A 21,489-nucleotide genomic window follows, 5' to 3' on the forward strand; every position below is an offset into this window, starting at 1 on the left:
TTTAAAAAGGCGACCCTGTCTTCATTATAGTTTTGTTTTCTAACTTTTTTGTTTTTAGTAAACAGCCAGTAACAATCTGTAACAAAATATATTATAAAATATAAAATATATGCTCACTGTAAAAACCTCAATTTTGATTCTGCACTCAAGTTTGATAAACAGATCAACTCAGTAGTCAAAGCCAGTTTTTTCCAGCTTCGCAACGTCGCAAAAATCAAACCATTCCTCAGTTTCAAGACCCTAGAAAAAGTCATCCATGCTTTCATTTCCACCCGCTTGGACTACTGCAACTCTCTTTACACTGGAATTTAATTACAACTGGTACAAAATGCTGCAGCCAGACTTTTGACAGGTACCCGTGAGAGATATGTTGGTATGTATGTTGGTGTTATCCGATGTCAAGTCTCTATTTGATCATGTGATGATAAGATTATACCGTAGCTAGTTAAGGCGCGTAAGAGGTTACCACCCAGCCTTATGGCCCGCCATGATAGCGTGCCCCAGGGCCCGTTGTAACTACCTTACGCCACTGCACACAAGAAGATCAAGTCTGCATTTCTCATGACTGTTGCAGAGCAATTACCAACCTGAACAGCATTAACAACACCTGTGAGTGTATGTGGGGCCTTTAATCTGTAGCAGTGCATCATATTTTATAAGCTTTACGTTTAAGGCTTCTTGCTGTTTACACCTCTGTATATATTGCTCTCATTGTGCACATACATTCACTACAGTCCTGTTGACATTCAGTTCATCCATTTGCAATACTCTCTACACAACGTGTACCTTATTTGTGTTTATATTTTAGCCACATATTTTAAGTTCAAGGGTCAAAGTTCAGCTTATTGTCATTCATATGTGTTAAAAACACGAGGGAAGGAAATTGTGTACTCAGGTCCAGAGGAGTGCAGAATAAACTTTTTTATGTCTTAAATTCAGATTTTGTTTTTACTTATGTGAATTTTCTTTAACGTGATAGATTTCTAACGAGCATCGATGGAGCCTGAGGCCTGAGAGCTTCACTGCCAGCGGCTGCTTCTGTGTAACTGTTGCACATGTGACAGTAAAGAACTTTAACTTGTTGATTATACGTTTTGTATGAAAACTCAGAGTAACAAGGTGTGTTGCAGCTATATGTAAATGTAGTGGAGGGAGATGTACACTCTGAGGTGCAGTGGCGTAGAAGTCTAAAGTAGCATATAAAGTATGAAGTAGCACCTCAACACTGTGGCCTGCTTCAGTACAGTAGTAGAGTTAAACAACAGATGATAAAACCAGCGGCCTCTCTGACTCCATTACTGATCTATATTATCTTCCCTCCTGTGTCCCTTGTGTCTCATGTCTCATCAGCTGCAGCTTCAACTCATCTCTTGCAAAGGAAGTGTCTTCTCTGTATGTGTCATGTGCTGCTTTGGGGTCAGGGATTGAGAGACTCACACCAGTCAAATGTCATCCCAGTACCACCAGCAGCAGCACCAGCAGCAAAATCTGTTTAGCATTTAGTGCAAGGAGCAAGATGAAATTAAACACAGTGAACAAACTCATTCACAGCCGTCAGCATCCTCTGCATACGGTTTGTATCGTGCTGCTAAAGCCAGTGGTTCATATCTGAGAGAAGCCTCAAAGACAAAGCAGTAAAAATATTAGATATTGTTGAGTGGAGCACAGCAGGCTGGACTCTGAGCAGCTAGCATGCTCCGCGGGGGAAACAACACTCGTGTGATGGCGCAGTTAAAGCAGCCATTTATAAACGATGTGAAGCTTGTGGAGACATTTTCAAATGAGGACAATATTTTTTGGATAATGAAGTTTCGTGCTATGAACTTTCCGTCCCACATTTCCGCTGTACGGGCATTTGCTAAGAGTGACAGCCGCTGGGAGCCAATGAGAAGCCGCGAATCGGCGCGTCGGCCAATAGGAGCGCAGGGGGAGGGTTGTTATCAAGTCGTAAACGGTTAGTAACAGGACAAGCAGGTAAGTAAGATTTTGTCTTGTTATTTTTCTCAAAATTAACGGACGCGTCGTTTGTCAGGAAAAAACACTCATTCGGTTAAACTACCAGCTGCTCGATGTGAGCAGGTTGGATTCATCACGCGCACTTTTCTGCCAAACGTGCAAAACAAGACGATAGTCATTGAGAAGTCAGTGTGGGATCGGGAAGCAAACAAGCTAGCTAGCGTTAGCTCGCTGTGCTAGCTAAGTTGGCTGTTATTGGCCAGTTAGCTCCCTGCCTCAAACATTAGCATGGCTAGCGCTAGCTCCTCATCTAGCGTCAGGAGAAAGTGCTGTTAATTGTGTCACAAAAATCACTGGCAGTGAATTCTCTGACACGACCAGTCAATAAAGAAACACCCCTTCATGACTTGTGTTCAAATTTCCGAGTTCGGTGCTAACGTTCGTCAACGTCTAAAACTTTTTCATTATAAATTTGCAATGATAACGCTCGCGTCGGTTAACATTAACGTTAGCCCCAGCTAGCGTTAGCCTGCCAGCTGGACGTAGAGAAAAGCGTCGGGAGTCCGTTAACAACTTTATTTACAGAGAGCCGAAGTGTTTAAATAAGATTAAACTAATGTTTGTCTTTCTTTCTATTTTGTTTTTAGGCGTCATGTTATGTCCATGTGCGGTGACTGGAATTATGGCCCCTTGGATTATTGAATGGAGTATTTCAACAATGGAGTTGAAGGTATTTCTAGATACTTGTTGTTGTTATTATTATTTAGCTTCTATTTTAGTGTGTTTCTGATGGAGCCTGTGCGGAGCTCTCAACCACTCCTCACCTGTGGTCATGGGCTCTGAGCGGTGGATTGTGGATACCAGTGGCCAGAGGTGAGTGCCCTTTTTCGGGTGTCTGGCTGCCCTGTCGTCTGGGATGGAGCTACTTGAGGTGTTTCGACTCAGGATATCCACGCATCCCTGTGGACAGGCTCTGATGGATGTTCCTGACTCAGGAGGGGTCAAAGGTCTTCCCACTCTGCAGCATACCTGCGTCATGATCAACACATGCCTGGCTCTTCTTTGGGAATGTTCTTCCATCACTGGGAGGTATTGCCTCGACTTCCACGCTCATGGTTGCACTACTTCAGAACATCATCTCTGAAACATGCAGCCCAGAAAGCATTGCTTTGCTCTGAGTGGTGCCCACAAAGAGGATGAGATTGAGGATACTAGTGGCCAGAGGTGAGTGCCCTTCTCTGGATGCCTGGCTGCTCTTTCACCTGGGATGGATCTATGTGAGGTGCATCTAATTAGGATACCTATTCAATCCAGTCTACACAGGGAGGAAGATCCACAACATGCTGAATGGATCAAACATCCCGGCAAACTGTGGAGGAACACCTCATCAATCCACCTGGAGGAGCGTCAGGATGTGGATTGAGAGGCTGACAGTGTAGGCAGCTTTACACAGCCTGTTGGTGTTGTGACCTGGAACAGGATAAGAACATGGGTGGCAGGGGTGGGAATCACCAGAGGCTCGACAATACAATATTCTCACCATATTTTCCCCACAATACTAATATGATTTTAGACATTTTGCGAGTACTGCGATAAAATATACTGCGATTGAATGCCCTTTGTAAACTCCAAATTATGTCCCCAAAAGAAAAAAAATATCAACGCGACAAAGTTTATAGATGAAATTTCTCACTTAAGTCATTTTTATTGTAGCCAAATTTATCTAGTGGATTGAAAAAGCAATTGATGTTATTATTCTAGTAGGCTACCCAAAGTTTGATTTATTTTTGCAATATAAATAATTTATACAATAAAAAAAATAGATACCTAGCACCCGTGTATCGGCACAGTATTGCAACATAAAATATCACTTTACTTAGCCGTACTGATTTTTTTCTCCCTCCCCTGATGGATGGATGGACCTTTTTATCAGTTACTGGTATAACAGACAGGGATCATTGCAGGATAACTTATTTGATAACATCACCTACTTGATCCTGACATATGTAGTTTTCCTCCCGAGACCTTTTATGCAGATATCAATTTGAAATAACTTTCAGAACAGGCAGATGTAGACAGTTTCTCTCCCACATGCCCCCTCACACACATTGATAATTACTCATTTGTTATGCATGTCTTGTCTGGTAGTCTGATAATACCCAGAGGCCATGCAAGACCTGTAGGAGTTAAGTGGAATGCATTCATTTGCATTACTGAAAAACCACAGGCGAGGATGCAACACAACATCGTGAATGGCTAAAGTGCAATAAGTATTTCCTGGGAAAGTCTTCCACGGCACAGGAAGTGATAAACGTTTGTTTATTCAAAAGTCTTAGAAGATAAACAGCAGTCACTAAATTAAGAAGTGCAAATAAGCGATTAACTTTCTCAGCAAAAAAAAAAATCAAGAGAGAAGATATACTGCACACACTGACATGGTCTTTGTAAAAAAGCAGCACAAAAACAGCATTACCTGTAGTGCTGCTATCTTACCTGTAGAATGTAATACTTTACTAAATGTGAGAAATCTATAAATTACTCATTAAAATAACACATGTCCCTTCAATACTAGTTTATAACATGCTTTATTTATAATAAGTGCCAACAAATACTGAGCAGCAAAACAGGATGAAGAAGTAACTGAGGAAGTTCCCCAGAAAGATATCAGAGTCACGTGGGACACGTCACTGTAACGCTGAGGACAGACGTTCAGTCTTAACTAAATGTATTTAATTCTTAATTTTGAGCTACATGCTGTTAAATTAAGGGATTCAGTTTCTTATCAGCCTGTGCTAAAAATAAGTTCTCACACATGCAAATATACTGAGAAGTGTAGTTTGCAGTCGTACGATTTGTAATCTAGTTCACTTATTATTTGATCAGGTAGTTCCCATTTTAAGTCACAGTCCTTTAATGCCAATTATTATACTGCAGCTTGTGCTTACACATTTACCATGGACAACTTTTGTTAAATTATGAAATATAAAATAGTTTTGTAGGGAAAAAAACCTAGTCTCAAAATTTTAAACAATATCCAGCCCTTTTTAATGCTGCACTGTTTGTGGAGACCGTCAGAAATGTTTTAAGGTAACTCTAAGGCAGCAGTTCATGGTGTTACGGTGCACTGCACTATAGAATATCACTGTTATATATCATCTTAATCCACCTACAGCCTCAAATGACCAAATACCAACCTCTGACACAGACTCAACAAAAACAAAATATTAAAGGCCAGTTTATTACACTGCATTATATTTGCAACTTTAGATTAGATTAAGCTTTATTGTCATTGCACAAGTGCTGAGACAACAAAATTCAGTTTAGCATCTCAGCACAAGTGCAGAGTAATGCGTGCAGTGGTTAATGTACATATTAGCACTAAGGGGCAGATATGAATATAATAAGATACTGGTTACAGAAGGAAACTGTACAGTGCTGATATACAGACTAAGCTGCTTGAGGTAAGATTTACATAGATCAGATACATACAGTAAATGCAGTAGTATGAATATGAATACACAGGAAGTAGATATATCTTTACTTTCATGTCCATCCTGCTTTATGTGAGGCTGCAGTTTGTGGTGGTGTTGTACGGCATTATAAAATATATTTTTATTTATCATCTAAATCCACTACAACTCAGCCAATAAGCTACAGCCTCAAATAACCCAGTACCAACCTCTGACACAGACTAAAAAAAAACAAATCTTAAAGGGCACTTTATTAAACTGCGTTTAGTGGTATCTTTACATTTATGTCTCCTAAGGTGTCAGTGATCAGTGTAGGTGCAGTAGCTTTTATGCAATTTAAGTCTTATTTGGTGTTTTCACCTTGTTTTTGTTGAGACTGTGTTGGAAATGTTTTGTATTGTTTATCTCTGAGGCTGCGGTTTGTGGCGCTGATGCATTATGAAATTATTATATCCTCTAAATCCACTACAACTCAGCCAACAAGCTACAGCCTCAAATAACTAATTACCAACCTCTGACACAGACTCAACAAAACAAATCTTAAAGGCCAGTGTATTAAACTGCATTATAGTGGTACATTTACATTTATTCCACACTTGTAGTTTTCAGTGGTCAGTGTAGGTGCGCTAGATTATGTTTCGTACAAAACTAATTTTATTTGGTGGTTTCCCTCTGTTTTCGTTGAGGCTGCAGTTTGTGGTGGTGTTGCACTGCATTATAAAATATATTTTTATGTATTATCTAAATCTACTACAACATAACCAACAAGCTACAGCCTCAAATAACCAATTACCAACCTCTGGAACAGACTACACAAAATAAATCTTAAAAATAAGTTCATCCCTGTAGTTTTCAGTGTAGGTGCACTAGGTTATGTTTTGCACAAAACTAATCTTATTTGGTGGTTTCCCCGTTTTTGTTGAGGCTGTGTCAGAAATATTTTAATCTGTATAACTCTGAAGCTGCAGTTTGTGGTGTTGGATTATAAAATTATTAAATCATCTAAATCAACTACAACACACCCAACAAGCTACAGGCACAAATAACTAATTACCAACCTCTGACACAGACTAAAAAACAAATCTTAAAGGCCAGTGTATGAAATATCAATATAGCAGTATATTTACATTTATGCCCACCCTTGTAATTTCCGTTGATCAGTGTAGGTGTGCAAGGTTTTTTTTAAAATATAAATTTAGTCTTATTAGGTACTTTCCTCTGCTTTTGTTGAGGCTGTGTCAGAAATGTTTTACACTGTAAAACTGTGAGGCTGCAGTCTGTGGTGTTGGTATAGATACTTATTAATCCTGAAGGAAATGAAAGGCACCAAGTTTACACGACACAATGCGTACAAAGACACGGATAAACATATGGATAGCAAAAATATGTAAAAAGAATAAATACACAAGACTTAAGAATAAGCCCTATTATGTAAAACACAACCAACAAGTTACAGCCTCAAATAACCAATTACCAACCTCTAAAGGCCGGTGTATTAAACTGATGAATTAATATTGTATAATTAAATCCACTACAACACAATTAAACCTGTGACACAGTCTAAACAAAAACAGAAATGCCATTGTAGTGGTATATTGACATGTATGTCCACCCCTGTAGTTTCAGTGACCTGTGTAGCTACAGTAGGTTGTGTTGTGTACACATGTAGTCTTATTTGATGCTTTTACACACTATATATATATATATTTTGTTGTATTATTATCATATTTGGGCTATGGCTGCAGAAGAGCTCCTTCATGTGGCCACTGGCTGCACCTTCATGGAGGTGCTGCTGTAGTAGTGGGCGATCTAGTTCCTGTTAGAAGTGACATGAGAGCCAGGCTCAGTTTTCAAAGGGCTGATCCTGTCTCCTGTAAACACAACGCACATAACATGCACTCATTATTATAATTATTATTAATATAACTGAGCTATTTAGGAGAATTAATGTGACTATAGCATGGTAAATGTGTGTGCAGGTGCTTTAAATGTAGATATCAAAACAGGTGGTTAAAGTGGAGGATATTTACTGTAGTAATGGTGGAGAGGAGCCATAAATATCGGTGGAAATATTCCCAGTTAAACCAGCAGCAGCTGCTGTATGGCAGCCAGTGTGTCCTAACAAGTGCTAAATTGACATTGCGCTGTGTTTGTGAAGACAATGCCCTCCTGTGGTATCTTCTTTTGAGCTTTTATGTCGTTTCTTATCTGCCCTTTACTCTAGTGGTGAGTATGAGAAATGTCTCCCGCCTACCAGCAAGCAACACACACACACACTCATACGCACGCACACACGCACGCACGCACACAGCCCTCCTATGTTTGTCAGACTCAAATCCGAGGGAGAGGAGCTAGCCGCCATTTTCTAAGCGTCTCTCCCTAAAACGAGAGAAAAAGGCTGACGACAAACTGCCATCTGGATTACCTTCCGCTTACTGAGAATCGGATTTTTTGCTAAAGGATTGCCGTGAAATCGCCCACAGTTGCAGTAACGCGGGGAAGAAAGGAGTGTTTCACGGCCTTGTCTTTATATTCGCTCGTTAGCGGCGAGGCGAGCTAGCTGGTCGAGCAAGGTGTAGATCGTTGATTCGCCCATTCGCCTCAATCCGGAACGAAACCCGAGCGGCTCCGTGAACTGGGCCTTATCGGGGGGCGATCCGCTCGCATTTTCCCCGGGATTAATTAATGGCAGAGTGATCGATTCAAGCCGAGTTTTTTGTGTTAGCACCCTTGGTTTTTTTCCACTAAAACTGCAGGGGATTGTTGCCGAAATTCCCTCGGATAGTGCAACCTCGTCACGTGGTAGGTTCCTCCTTTTTCTTTGTTAGCGAGCTAGCTAGACTGGCAGGGTCTACTCCCAACTTCTCTGCTCCTGACATATGTGCATTAACCTTACCTACTGTGCTGATGAGCCAGCAGCTAGTGTGTTAAAGGACGGACACCATTGATGTTCAACAACAGGCTGCCTCTATTTATTTCCTTAGTCTAATTGCAATGCATACCATGTCTCCACTCTGCAATGGGGCTGTGAGATAAGTTGTGAGCCATAACGAGTGGAGCTGTCTTGTTATTATGGACAATATGTGATGTTACAGCAGCTGGCTTCACCTCTCATGTTAATGCGTGTGCATTTTAACCTATATTTATCACTCGGGGCGTTATTGCCTTGAAACTACCACTGAGCTGAGCGTAGCTTACGTACTCAGTGACTAAAATGTTTACTGTCCTAACGAGGTTTGCGTACAGCTCAGCGGCTTGTGCCAAAAAGCCATAAATCGCCAAGATGCGCTGCTAAAAGCAAAGCTTGAGAAATGCTCCACAGTGTGATGAGGGTAGGTAGCGTTAGCGTTTCACTGCAGTTGGCTTATGGGAGCCGCACGCTAGCTTTGCGAGCAGGTTGTGTTTCTTGCATCAGCAGCTAACGTTAGCCAGCAGCGCATTAATTTGCACGCAGTGTACAGAGTGACACGGTGTGGAGATATTTATCTTTCGGTTTCTGGGGGTTTGGTTCATGTGCACATCGGCTGCTCGTATATGTTTGTTCCTCCTGACACGGCTCGGTGATACGAACACACACACACACACACACACACTGGTGTTATATACTCACCGCGGAAGCTATAGAGAATTCAAGATTACGAAATAACGCTATTACAGCGGTGTGCAGCTCGCAGAGAGGCGCCAGGCTGCCTTCGAAACGCACAAATGTTTTTGTAAACATCAGGAAGACATTTTGGTGATTACGTTATGGTTGGCTAACAGTGGATGTGGACATTTTTTTGTCGCATCTCTAGCCAGGCAGTTTGCACACATCCTGGTGTTATAATGCATGTGGATTGAAGCGATGCATTTACTAATGTTAGTAGTTTAATTTCCTGCCTTGTAGCATGAACAAGTTCGGTGTGTTTGAAGAGGAATGGGCGGTTTTAGGGAGATAAATTGCATTGCATAATCTGCTTCGGAAATACCAACATGGCGTAGTGCGCGCTGACTAGAAACTGCGGTGAAATACTGAGCCCCCATTCATCTGACCCTGCAGACGATACGCGGAGATGCAGCTCGCTTTTATCTCCTGTTTTAATTGAAAGGAGGCTTTTAAAGAAGTTTACATGCATATACAGGCAGTCGTTGTGAATGGCATGTTAACCACTGAGTCAGTACTCCACCTTAATCATGGCACGGTCGTCCTCTTTACATATTTAAATTTAGGATCATTTTGCTGGCAGTCATTTTGGGGAAATTGGGAAGGTTTAAAGGGTTCAGCTGAAACTGACACAGGGACCTAGTCAGGATGACATCATGTGCTTTGGGCTAATGCTGGGGCCTAAATCCACCTACTTACACTGCCTGTGTGGACTCCTGCTGCACACTGACTTACCAGGGCACATGTAGGGCAGTGGGGTTTGGACAATTTGCATCCGCTTTGCCTCTTTCTTACCTCACCAGAACTGAATTCCAAAGCTTATTCTTTAAAGAGGAGCCTTGTAAGTAAACGACAATGAAGGCTTGTTCACACGAGCATGGGTGTAGTGGGAATTATTTATTGGCTTGCTGGGAAGTAGCTCAGATGTCTGCTGTTATTCCATCTATATCCTTAGCATCCCATTTGCCAAGGTCAGTGCATATCATTCATGTTTTGGTATTTATTTATGTAAAGTCATGAGCGAGGGCCTCTGGAGACGAATGTGATCACAATGGAATCAAATGACATTTTCTGGAATGTTTTGGGAACCAAGTGAATGGTCAGAAAGACAGCAGGTTTCATCTCAGATGTTCCTGCTCTTCATCTGAAGTGTTTTCTCCGCTGTCTCTGTTATAGGATCATTTTTAGCAACACTTCCAACCAGCAGGTCAGCAGAATGTCAGTGAGTCACCGGTTCATTTGATCAGGCCCTTTAACTCGATTAGTTGCAGACATTTACTGTAGGTTTGTTTTTTAATTGTGTTTGATTTTAAGCAGTGGTATCGGTGCTTGTTCTATGATCATATTTGGTGCCAAATATTTCAGACAGGCTACTTTGTTTTTGGGTGGTGGTTAGTAATTTTCCACTCACACTAAAGGCTCACAGAACCTGTAGTGCAAGTATCTCAGTTGTATGGTTTATTGTATATGTGTACAACCTACTGTCGTGTTGCTTTTCACTTGATAAATATTAATTCATATGGTGAAATACCTATTGTAAAAATAGATTTGTTTTTATTTAATCAAAGCTACTGTTTGAGTCCACTTTGCCATAAAGCACTGTAAGTGCCTTTGAGACTTACAGCTTCTCCTTGTGCACTGTTTAGGCTATCAAGTTAACTGTCATCCCTTATTTGATTGCCTTCCGAATAATTCGGAGCGTGCTAATATAAATTAAATGTTAGTAAAGCTGCTGGTTTCAGTATTGCATCAATATTTAAACATGTTCTAGTAGTGACTTTATGTTTGCTTACAGTATGTGGTTGTGGGTCCATCACTGCACAAGGTTGTGAATATTACCTGGGAATTGTTTACAGGAAAATATCTCCAGCCGACATCCCCCCACATTGACGAGGATCAGAATTTGATGTCGTAATTTTTATGAGGGCTTGAGTTCTTGACACAACTTTGACTTTGTAAACTTTAACTTTATTTCTTGTCTCCCCTCCCCTGTCTTTATTTTCTCTTTGTTTTATCCAGGCTGTCCTCAGGTGGGGCAGTAAGCGGGTGGTGTGGAGCAGGCCGCGGTGCCCGTCCCTCTGCACTGCATGGCTGCGATGGCGCCCGCTCTCACCGACGCCCCAGCCGAAGCTCACCACATCCGCTTCAAACTGGCTGCCCCATCTTCAAGTCTCTCACCGGCCAGTGCAGAGAACAACGGTAACGCCAGCAACATCCTCATCCATAGCAGCGGCCCCGCTAAGTGCAAGGCCGCGTCCGAAGATTGCCCTCTTGATTTTTGTGGCGGCGACCAGGAACAGCAGCAGCAGCAGCCCCAAGCCGACTCTGTGGCTCAGGCCTCGGCCCTGGGAAAGCTCCAGCCGCTGGTGGCTTCTTACCTATGCTCTGATGTGACACCTGTCCCTTCAACTAAGGAGTCAATCAAGCTGCAAGGAGTCCTCATCAAACAGTCTGTGTTGAAGAGCCACAGAATACTGCCCAGCTCTCTGCTCAACGGCGGAGGAGACTTCCTGTTGAGGAAGAGGCAGGCGATCGAACTCTCTGGCGGCCAGCTCAAAAGCCTCATGAGTGGCAGCACTAACGGAGGTGGCCAGCCCATGGCACCTGTCAATGGCTTGGCCAAGAAGCTGGCCACTATGTCTGGCCCTGGCTGTGTGGTGGCGGTGAATGGTGACAAGCCGTCTGCCACCACAGACTCTCAGTCCCAGAACCTGCCCTTGGACTCTGAGACCTTGACAGCTACCTTATCAGGGCATATCCCGGTGAAAGGAACCCTTAAACAGAAGCATTCCTCCGGGGTTTCTCAAAATACAGATGGAAAAAACCTTGAACCGCCAGTGCTCCAGTCTGCTGCACTTTCCCCCTATACCCATGACAACCCTAACCCCACTGAACAAGTAAATTTGGAGGAGGCTGATTCACACACACCTACCAGTCATCCACAGGGTTCTGACAGGGAGAGACCAGGTAGCAGCCAGCAGGGCTCCCCGTCCTGCACACCTGCGCCACAGCCTCCCCTACCCTGTACTTCTTCCTCGGACAGCCTTGAAACTCATGTTAAGGAGCGCACTCTTCTCAACAGCAGCCGCCAAGCTGAAATTGAAAGCCGGCTGCGGCGCCTGCGCAAACGTCTTCAGGTTGTACAGGCCAAGCAGGTGGAGCGGCACATCCAGCAGCAGCTCGGTGGCTTCTTGGACTTGGCTCTCAGCCGGCTTCTGGCCGGTAACCGCAAATCGGAGACGTCCACCCCTACAGCCACATGGAGGACTGGACGCCACTCTTCCTCAAACAACAGAGACGGCCTTGGTCGCTTCCTGAAAAGCGGCTCGATGCCCTTGGAACTGGAGAGGCTGTATTTGAGTGGATCAGCCAACCTTCATTCTGCAGAAAGCGCCTTTGACTCAGATGTAACAGAAAGTAGCTCTGGAGGGGACTCTGACCTAGAGGAGGAGGAGCTGACCAGAGTGGACATTGAGCAGCGACATGTCAAAATGTAAGTAAAAGTGTCCTCACACACAGAGACATCAAGTTTATTTAGGTGCTGTACATATACATGAATCAGTAGTGCTGGAGAATTCACCGCTACGCCTCAAGTTGAATTTGAAAGCATAATATGTGGAAAAAAAAAAAAAAAAAAAAGGAATTAAAAAAAGGGGGGGGGGGTGTATCTTAGTTGTCACAGTTGCCCAATGCCCAAGCAACTCAGATCACTCTCACATTTCCATGGTCGTGTGAAAGCCCCTGTATTTCTAGGCCCTGCAATATGCCACTCAGGCCTAGCAGGTGCTAATGACAATTATAACTGCCCGCTCTGCCTCAGTAGTGGTTGGGTCAAACTCCAGGGAGGGGCAGAGATACCATTCGCCCAGTGAGCATTTGTAGTCGTGTGGGTGGTATCATCCTGTGGAAAACGCACAGGCTGGATTGGGCTCAAAGTAAAAAGCTCTCTCGTCACACGGTGCTTCCTCCTGAGTGGGGCTGAGGCTGAAACTGAACGTTCTGTTTATCTGCAGAGCGAACAAGTGAGCGCCCACAGAGCCAGTGTATGCTTTGATTTAAATTGAAACCAAGGAGGAAACATAGAGTCGGGGTTTGTGGTGGTTTTTGCAGAAGGTGTGGGTTTTATGTTTTTACATGCTGCCTGTTGTGGTGTCAGGTTTGCCTCAGCAGGCGCTTGCAAGTGTATTCCATGGGAAGTTCACCTCGTCATTTCTGTGTCATTAGTGTTGGGAAGGGGGGAAAAAAATACAGCAGGTGGGTCAGCGGTGTTAATGACTTACTGACCTGTGTGGAATTGGGTAGATTATTAACGACAGAGCTGAGAACACTGATTTTTATTATCCTTCTCTGTGTTGACTTTAAACCTTTGACCTAAATATCTTCATAACCTAACAGGAAGCTTGTGTGTGTGCTTGTGTGTTTGTGTGCATGTTGTCTGATCCTAAATTAAGAATATTGATTCTAATGTATTCATCCTGTGTGTGTGTGTGTGTGTGTGTGTGTGTGTGTGAGTGTGTGTCCCATTAAAGGTCGAAAGAAGTGTTGGAGCAGTTTATGTGCTAATTTTTTAGCCTGTCATTTTCAAGGAGAGTGGACAGTGAGCTACGTTTATGTGGCCTGAGATTGTTGGAGGAGTGAGGGTCATTATTTTATCATGAATTTAATAGTTTATGGAAACAAAGTTAGAAATAATTGAATTGTTTGGAGTTGTTAAGTTCCCACTGTACGTATTGTTTCAGATCATTACGTTTCAAATCAAAATTCTACATTTTCTTTTTAAATTTAAAGCCTTAATTCCATGTACTTCAGGTATATAACAAATAAATGAGGGCCACAATTAGTAATGTGAGATACTGTAATGTACAATGTTAAGATATAGAAGTAATCATGTACATAGTAAAGGAAAATGTTGCAAGGAGGAAGTCTGATGACTCAAAAAGGCCATCTCATTATGTAAAGGCTATGTAGGTCTGACAGCTGGGCAGTGTGCTGTACCATGACTTAAGGTACACATTTAGTAACTAAGCAACCCTGTCTTCTTTGATGTAGATGTTTTATACGAGGTTTAAGCCATAAAATTACACATTGAGCTAATAAATCTGTTTAATTGATAACTGTATTTAAGTTAAAGCCCTACCATAAAAGTTTTACTGTAAGGAAAGACTTTGAATTTAGCTGGAAAAGCAATTTATCATTCACGTCCCATCAAAACAGTTCTTTTATATTGTCCATAAAATTTAGTTATTCCAGGGCTGGGCAATATATCGACATCATATCGATATTGTGATATTAGACTAGATTTCCTTGACTTTGGATATGGTATTATCATAAGTGTTATCTATTCCTTGTTTTTAAAGGCTGCATTACAGTTAAATGATGTAGTTTTCTGAACTTCCAGTCTGTTCTAGCTTTTCTATTTTTAGCCCTTACTCTCTTAGTCATTACCGCCACATTACAGATGAGTATTTAGCAAAAATGTCATTGTGTAAATATTTTGAGAAAGCACCAATAGTCAGCACCACCAATATCATCTTGATATTGAAGTACTTTGGTAAACACTATCGTGATATTTGATTTTCACCAGCCCAGTTTTAGCCCATATAATCTAGAAGAGGTTTGAAAATGGAGACCCTTGGAAGTTGAAGGTGCTTTCCACAATTGGTATATCATCTTTAAATACTCAGGACTATATTGAATTAGGCTTACCTGTTTGTAATCGTGAATGAGATCTGTTAGAAGTCAGCAACACAAGGGTCGTAATAATAGAAAATGGAAATGGCCACATTTAAAGGAACTTTCTCATTAAATTAGGAATATATTGTTTAGATTAAAACGATACAAATGAATTTGGCTGGTACGAAGCGTACTTAGATAAAATAATCTCATAAAAATAAATCCCATATTAAGAAAAATGAGGTTAAAAGGTGCATTAATTATAGGTCTATACCTGGTGCTAACATGCATTTCAGTGATACAAACACACGAAGACAGCTGAGACACGTCGCTGATCACACCTGTGTCTATCATGTGTCTTCTAGTTAGTTACTTTTGCTAGTCACGTTTAGGTGACATCGTGCTAGCCCTCTAAAACGTTCCCATTTTATGGCAAATTTAACAAACTGTGCATGACCTTTAATGTTATTTGCCCTATGGAAGAAGATGTGTTGAATTCTCTGTACAGCGATACCTCCATATGTACTGACACAGCTGCTAACAACCACCGTGTCCTGCATTAATCTATTTACACTACAAAAGATGTGCGGTCAAATGCATCACAGTCCATCTCGGCAAATGATTTGAGCGATCACTTTACGATGTGTCTCAGTGGTTTACATTTGTGTTAAGCACTGTGCACTTGTGATGTGATCACCCAAGATACATGTTAATACCAGGTGTAAACAAGCTCAAGGTGGTAATGATTTATAGTTGAGCGTCGGTCAATTAATTAATTCAGACTGCAACCAAGTAGTCACATTTTCCACTATTTGTGGTGAATATGCAACTAACTTTCATAACTAGGAGCACCAGTGCAGTTTGCAAATATGCTTCCTGTTTTTCACTTGTTTTGATTTTTACAAATCATTGTATTATATCATGTGAAACACCAGGAGGGAGCGAGTGTCGTGTCTGTATGGGTGTGTGTGTGTGTGTGTGTGTGTTGCAAGCAACATTTCGACAGGTGTGTTTCTAAATAGTCACTCCAAGTGTTTGAGTGCACTCTGGGCACAGCTGGACTTTTCATAAATTCAGAGCACATGTGGAATATACTCTACGGTTATTCAGAGCACATGTGGAATATACTCTACGGTTATTCAGAGCACCACAATCTGTGAGAGGCAGATCGTACTCTGGGCAGCAGAGCACTATTCATCTTAAGTTTATCATTTAATTCTTACAGAAATAGACTGTATTCTTACTATGATTTCTTTGAACAACCAAACTCTCATTTCAGTGTGGAGCATTGGATTTAATTTACAAATACACACTAAGTCTGCTCTACTTACTAAGTCTTTGCCCTGCTCCGCCTGTGTTTTCTTGCGAGGGACGGCTAGCTTCTTTTTTTTTTTTTTGGTCAGCCAAACTGGGTCATATTCTGTCCTCCTGTTCTTCTTGATTGTCAAGAGATGGTGTTTCTGCATCAAGCTAGCTGTCAATTTGCATCTCCATAGTCAAACCAGCTAGTTGAAATAGTGTGAAATACCTCCACACAGCAGATTCTCTCCTTCGCTCCGTGACGTATGACTTATCTCGTGTCGCAGTAGATTTCAAGGGAAGGCATCGCCTCAGGTATAGGTTGCATTTTCCGATACCTGATCTATATATTTTGATGATACCGGGCCGATATTCGATCCAGATATCGGATCAGTGCATCCCTAAAACCAGCCATCATATTCCGACTTTTATCAGAAATGCATTTAAATGGCGGATAATACACACATAACTATGCCCACTTTTCAAAATAAGGTGTCAAGACAGAGATGACTTAATAAATACATGTGGGGAAAAAAGATTATATTCACAGGGACTATAAAACATGTTCCCTGTGTCTCTTACAAATTAAGAAATCTGACTAAATTGTGAGGGAAAATACTTTATTCTTTTGGTTGCTGAAAAAAAATGTGCCAATTATGACATTTTAATTAAGAAAAACTCTTGATGACATACAGACTCAATCAAGCAATTTTATTGTATCGATTTGGGAGATTGTCAAAATTAAAGTCACACATTTGTGCACCTTGCATTGTGCTGCATTTCTAAATAGTTGTGGTGTAAACATTGGTAAGTTCAGCAGCAAACTTCAGAGCTATGTAGTTAAGAGTTTGTTGACCTTTTCCTTTAAGATGAAGCAGCACAGTCTGTAAATTAAATCTATTACTAAAGCTTTTATCAGTAATCCAGTTAGGATGGAGAAAAATATGAATGTGTTGCGTTGCATGTGGATTTAATTGGTGCTCCTAAATTTTGTGCTGGTGCTCCTAATCTGGAAACCTGGGTTAGGATTTAACCCATGGTCGTAGCACCTCTTCAGCACAGATTGTTGTGTTGTACATTATCAGATAGTGCTATTATTGTAAGTTGTATCATGTTCATGTTCTGATGAAAAGCATGCAGCTCTGGTTGTTTGCTGAGCTCAAGCATGAATCATATTTTTTGCAGCCTTCAAAAAGCCCATCTAGTACTACCTACATGTACTTCCACTTTTGAAAAAGCTTCTGGAAGGCGCTGAGGTATTATTGGGATTTAACAGCAGGGATAAGGCAGCTACCTCAGTACAATGGTAACATGACTCCTGCCCAGCTTATTACAGTCATCACTGCTCCTTTCTCTGATCTTGACCATCCTCCCTCTAATGTCCTTAAATTAACTGGGCAAAATTACTGGTAACAAACTCATTTTCTTTCTAATCTGTGCTGCAGTTTATCATATGTCACCGCAAACATGATGCATCCCGTTCCTGCTTTACCATAAAGGCAGCCATTGCAAGGGCTTTATTGTAAAGCAGGTACAGATTCTTGCAACCTTAGTCACTGTTGTTAACTGCCACGTCCTCAGCACCTAAGAATAGGTGTTGTTACACATCAGTGAAGAAGCTTGAGTTAAAGGTTCTGGAGTTGACACTTCACAGCATTAATCTAGTAGTTAACTGCTATGTGCAATGTAAAGATGTAGAGGAGTAATGGAGTCCTGAGCAGAGAATGACATCATGCTACGCCTATGTGTGTTGTCATGTGATCTTCTCTGTGATTTGCTTAGGTAATCTGGTTTGGACATGCACATTTTAGTGCATGTAGGTATCCGACTGGCGAGCTCATTGCTGTCACTTTGCTTTGTGCTGAAAACGACTGTTACTGCTGTTACACAGACAGCGTTGTCTCAGAAGCCAAGTGGCCACCATCTGGTGCCTCCCTGGTTAACATAACTGGATACTAGTTAGCTCTGTCAGTACTGTTGAGCTTGTTTAGCGCTGTTTATGGAGTTAGCACCATGAGCTGGTATCCACTGGCTCTGCCACTTTCACAATGGTAACTGTGTCCACGCAACTCATAACACTCATAACACATTGCTAGCATGTTCATTAACCACATTAACAGACCAGGTGTACTACAGTAGTCAGGCATGTGTGGTTAAATATAATACAGCTGAATTACTAGCCCCTTTACGCTGCCTCTTCAAAGCGGGAATTTCACACCATTATTCTGCCTCTTTTTGCTGTATAAAAGGTACAATCATGGAATGGAGGGGCAGAGTTGTCTCACCTTCAGGCCAGCATCGGCGGTGGTATCAACACTGAAACGATGTCTGTGTAAATGGGACACTCGGCAGGACGTGATTATGACGGCGCTGGTGTGAATCTTTGAGAACGTGTTACGCGTGTCACTCACCACTGGAGGTTTAAAAAGTAGTTTGCAGCTAACAGAGGCAGAAAAATCTTAGCACATTGGAAAAACAATGAGGTGCGGGAGCTCTTTATCCTCCAAGCAGAAGATGAGATCAGTCGCCAGATAAAAGAGCCGGTAGATGATTGTTATTGCCATGTTATGACATTGTAATTGTTGATCAATGTGCCAAAGTATATTTCATACGTCACACTAGAGTCAGACGCTGTTGTGTCACCTGTCATGCCCATCACGCCACATGCTTTTTTTGCTTCCGCAATGTCGGCATGCTGTCTACAATCACACACTGGAGTGACATCATGCCACCGTTGTTTGGTCCATTTTAGAAATGCTAAGGAGGCATAAAGAAGGGACTTCACAGCTCCTCTATAGTGCGACCTCTGTGTTAAAATGGCTACTGATAACTGTACTACAGTAGCCCATGAGGGCCTCTGGCCATGTGTAGGGCTTATTTGTTGGTTATTACACCACAGAACATTTGAAGAACAAACACTTTGAATTCATTTTATAATTAATCTAGTTGACTGATTAATTAATCAGTAACTCTGATCTTTAGATGCTGACCCACATAGCAGCCTGCTGAAGCAAAATTTGAGAAGTGCCCTCCCTGCAGGAGATGCGTTAAGCAACCCAATGTCATTTTTCACTCAAAAATAACCTAGAACTGAGCGCACTTGACAACTGGTTGAGCCATGTTTTATTAGGACAAGAGTCTTGTTTTTTGGCCTTTATTACTTGCCACACTATACAGCAACATTATGCAATTTGAGCACAATAAACCAGGCTCAGAGAGCGACGTTAATGTGCGCAGATGTTCTCAAATAAGCCATGTTCGAAAGTTATTGTGCTGCTGTCACAGAAGCATCCGTCACTCAGAGGTTTGCAAATGTTTGCCAAGTGGTAGCACATGTAAACCTAATAATTCTCTGTACAGCGAGTGAAAGCTGCCTTGGAAATTTAAAACTGCTCATCTGTAATGCCTCTGCAAGCAGCCGTCTGATGCACATTGTATAATCATCCATCCGACAGCGAGTAAAAAACAGGTTCTCAGCTCCCAACCCTTTCCTCAATGTGAACACGTTAGTCCTTCAGGAAGTAGGGTGTGTGTGTATATAACCATAATGCCACATTCTCACAACTGACATTTTGTCTCAGTTACCAATTAATGGCTTACAGCACTACACCAGTCAACACTACAGACAATGTAATGTCTTCTTCAGTCCCAAGCACCTCAATTATTTAACGTCAGCAGCTGAGTTGACAGCAGTGTGGAAAATAACCTATTTGGGCTGCTTGTTTGGATGCAGTGCGTTGCTTACAACTAATCCTGTCATCCCTGTCTATACTGTAGACGTGGTTTCCCGTATCTTAGAGGATTGGGGGCTAGCCAACATCTGTTGTCGTGCTTATGCTGCAGGGCCTTTCTGCTCTAGCCAGTGTGTCTGTCTGTGAATGTGACGTCCACAATGGCCTCTAGCAGGGTGTGGGTGCTGCTAGCCTCAGAGATGAAGTCTGCTTTTATTCTAGCTGCAAATTGACATGGACGGTTAATGCATCACAATTACATATTCACGGAAAGTGTGTTTATTTAGGCATGTTACATGGAGCACGGGTTGTTCTCAAACGAGTGGGCACAGTTTCTTGTTTCTGAGGCAACAATAATGCTCATCAGGAAATCTCAGAGCTTACATAATGGCTCATAGACAGAACAATGAAAATGTCGGGAATTTTGTTATCTGACCAGCACTAAAATGCACCGGGTTTTGCAGGCTTTTTGTCTGTCAGATGATAAAACTGGGGCTGGATGATCCAGAGTCCGCAGAGTCTGCCTGCTGCTCGTGAATTAGGGTAACTAGGTTGGCTGAGACTACAGCGTGCCTTTCATGCTTATGGCTCAGCATTACTCTGCAGTCTGAGTAGCTTCGATATGTTTTTTTCCTTTTCTCATTCCTACGTGAGTGTGTGAGTGTGAGTGTGTGTGTGTATTTATGTATGTATGTGAGTGCCTGTATAGGTTTCTGTCCCGTTTGACACATCTGGATGTGTTTAGCTCGGCCCAAGTTCCTCAACACGAACCCACAGGCGTTACATAACCCCCCTCTTTTATGTAATGACTGCTGCAGCTCTCTGGCTGAATTTGCCCTCTCTAGTTTTTCCTGCCCCACACCCTGTCGGCCTGCCTCGCTCACAATCCCGGCTCCCAAGCAGTTTCTTCCTGTTCGAGATGAGTTTAACCAGCTGTCCTGTGAAACTCCAGCCAGCCACCCTGGCACATCAGAATAAAACCTGAAAAATAAAGCAATTATCACTCGCTCCTGAATGTTTCAGTGTCTGGGTAATTTTCAGCTCTTTTAATGTGCTTTTGAAAATCCTTGACTCTAGAGAACAAATAAATTAAAATGACAGCTGCTGCTTTGATTTCCCTTGTTCTTGTTACTAAGCATGAATTATGACTGAATGGTTTGTGAAGCGTACTTGCAAAGTGATTTTATTTTTCGTTTCATATGGAAAAGCAGAATGTCTGTAGGCCTTTCTGTTGCTTCACCTCTCGTCATAATCGTGTTCCTCTGGCGGATTTCTGTTCAGACAGCTCAGGTTTCAAAATGTGAACATGGGTATGATGATGTGGAAATCATGGAGTCATTAGTTGTCACTTAATGGACATAAAAACAAGATAATTGCCTTGTGTAACTCAGATATTGGATCAGTTAGGCCAGTGCTGATCAAGTGTCCCCCCCCTCCCCACCATGTTCTGAGTTATTATTGAGTATCTGTTCCCTCTGATGTATGAAGCCACACAGTGCACTCAAAAGGAAGTTGTAGGTTTGTGAAGCGTTGAACTATTGTGGCAGGGTGGTTTGGATACCCTTACCCTCTCCTCTTGGCCTCCCTTGCCAAAGTGTGGACTTCCAAATCCTGTTTTAATTAATAGCAGCACTTTAGAGTTGTGGCACATCTGGTAAACCTCACTGGAACAAGGGAATTAGGACAGATCCAAGCTGCACATTCAGCTACATCTCAG

At 42.0% G+C, this 21,489-nt stretch overlaps 1 protein-coding gene across 5 annotated transcripts in view; it reads left to right on the top strand.

Moving 5' to 3' along the window:
- Positions 1–1,952: 1,952 nt before the first annotated feature.
- Positions 1,953–21,489, top strand: part of kansl1a (KAT8 regulatory NSL complex subunit 1a) — a 49,831-nt gene continuing 30,294 nt past the window's right edge. For 2 of the 5 annotated variants that reach the window (XM_049562776.1, XM_049562779.1), the window contains exons 1-2: positions 7,689–8,228; positions 11,089–12,562. In XM_049562776.1, coding sequence (XP_049418733.1) covers positions 11,157–12,562 — 1,406 coding nt within the window. In that variant the 5' untranslated portion in view covers positions 7,689–8,228; positions 11,089–11,156. Of the gene's footprint in view, positions 1,975–2,603; positions 2,687–2,750; positions 3,181–7,688; positions 8,229–11,088; positions 12,563–21,489 lie in introns of those variants that run through there. The other 3 variants (XM_049562777.1, XM_049562778.1, XM_049562780.1) reach the window with 3 other exon arrangements.

This window comes from Epinephelus fuscoguttatus, linkage group LG20 (assembly GCF_011397635.1).
Source record: "Epinephelus fuscoguttatus linkage group LG20, E.fuscoguttatus.final_Chr_v1".
NCBI classification, from domain to species: Eukaryota; Metazoa; Chordata; class Actinopteri; order Perciformes; family Serranidae; genus Epinephelus; species Epinephelus fuscoguttatus.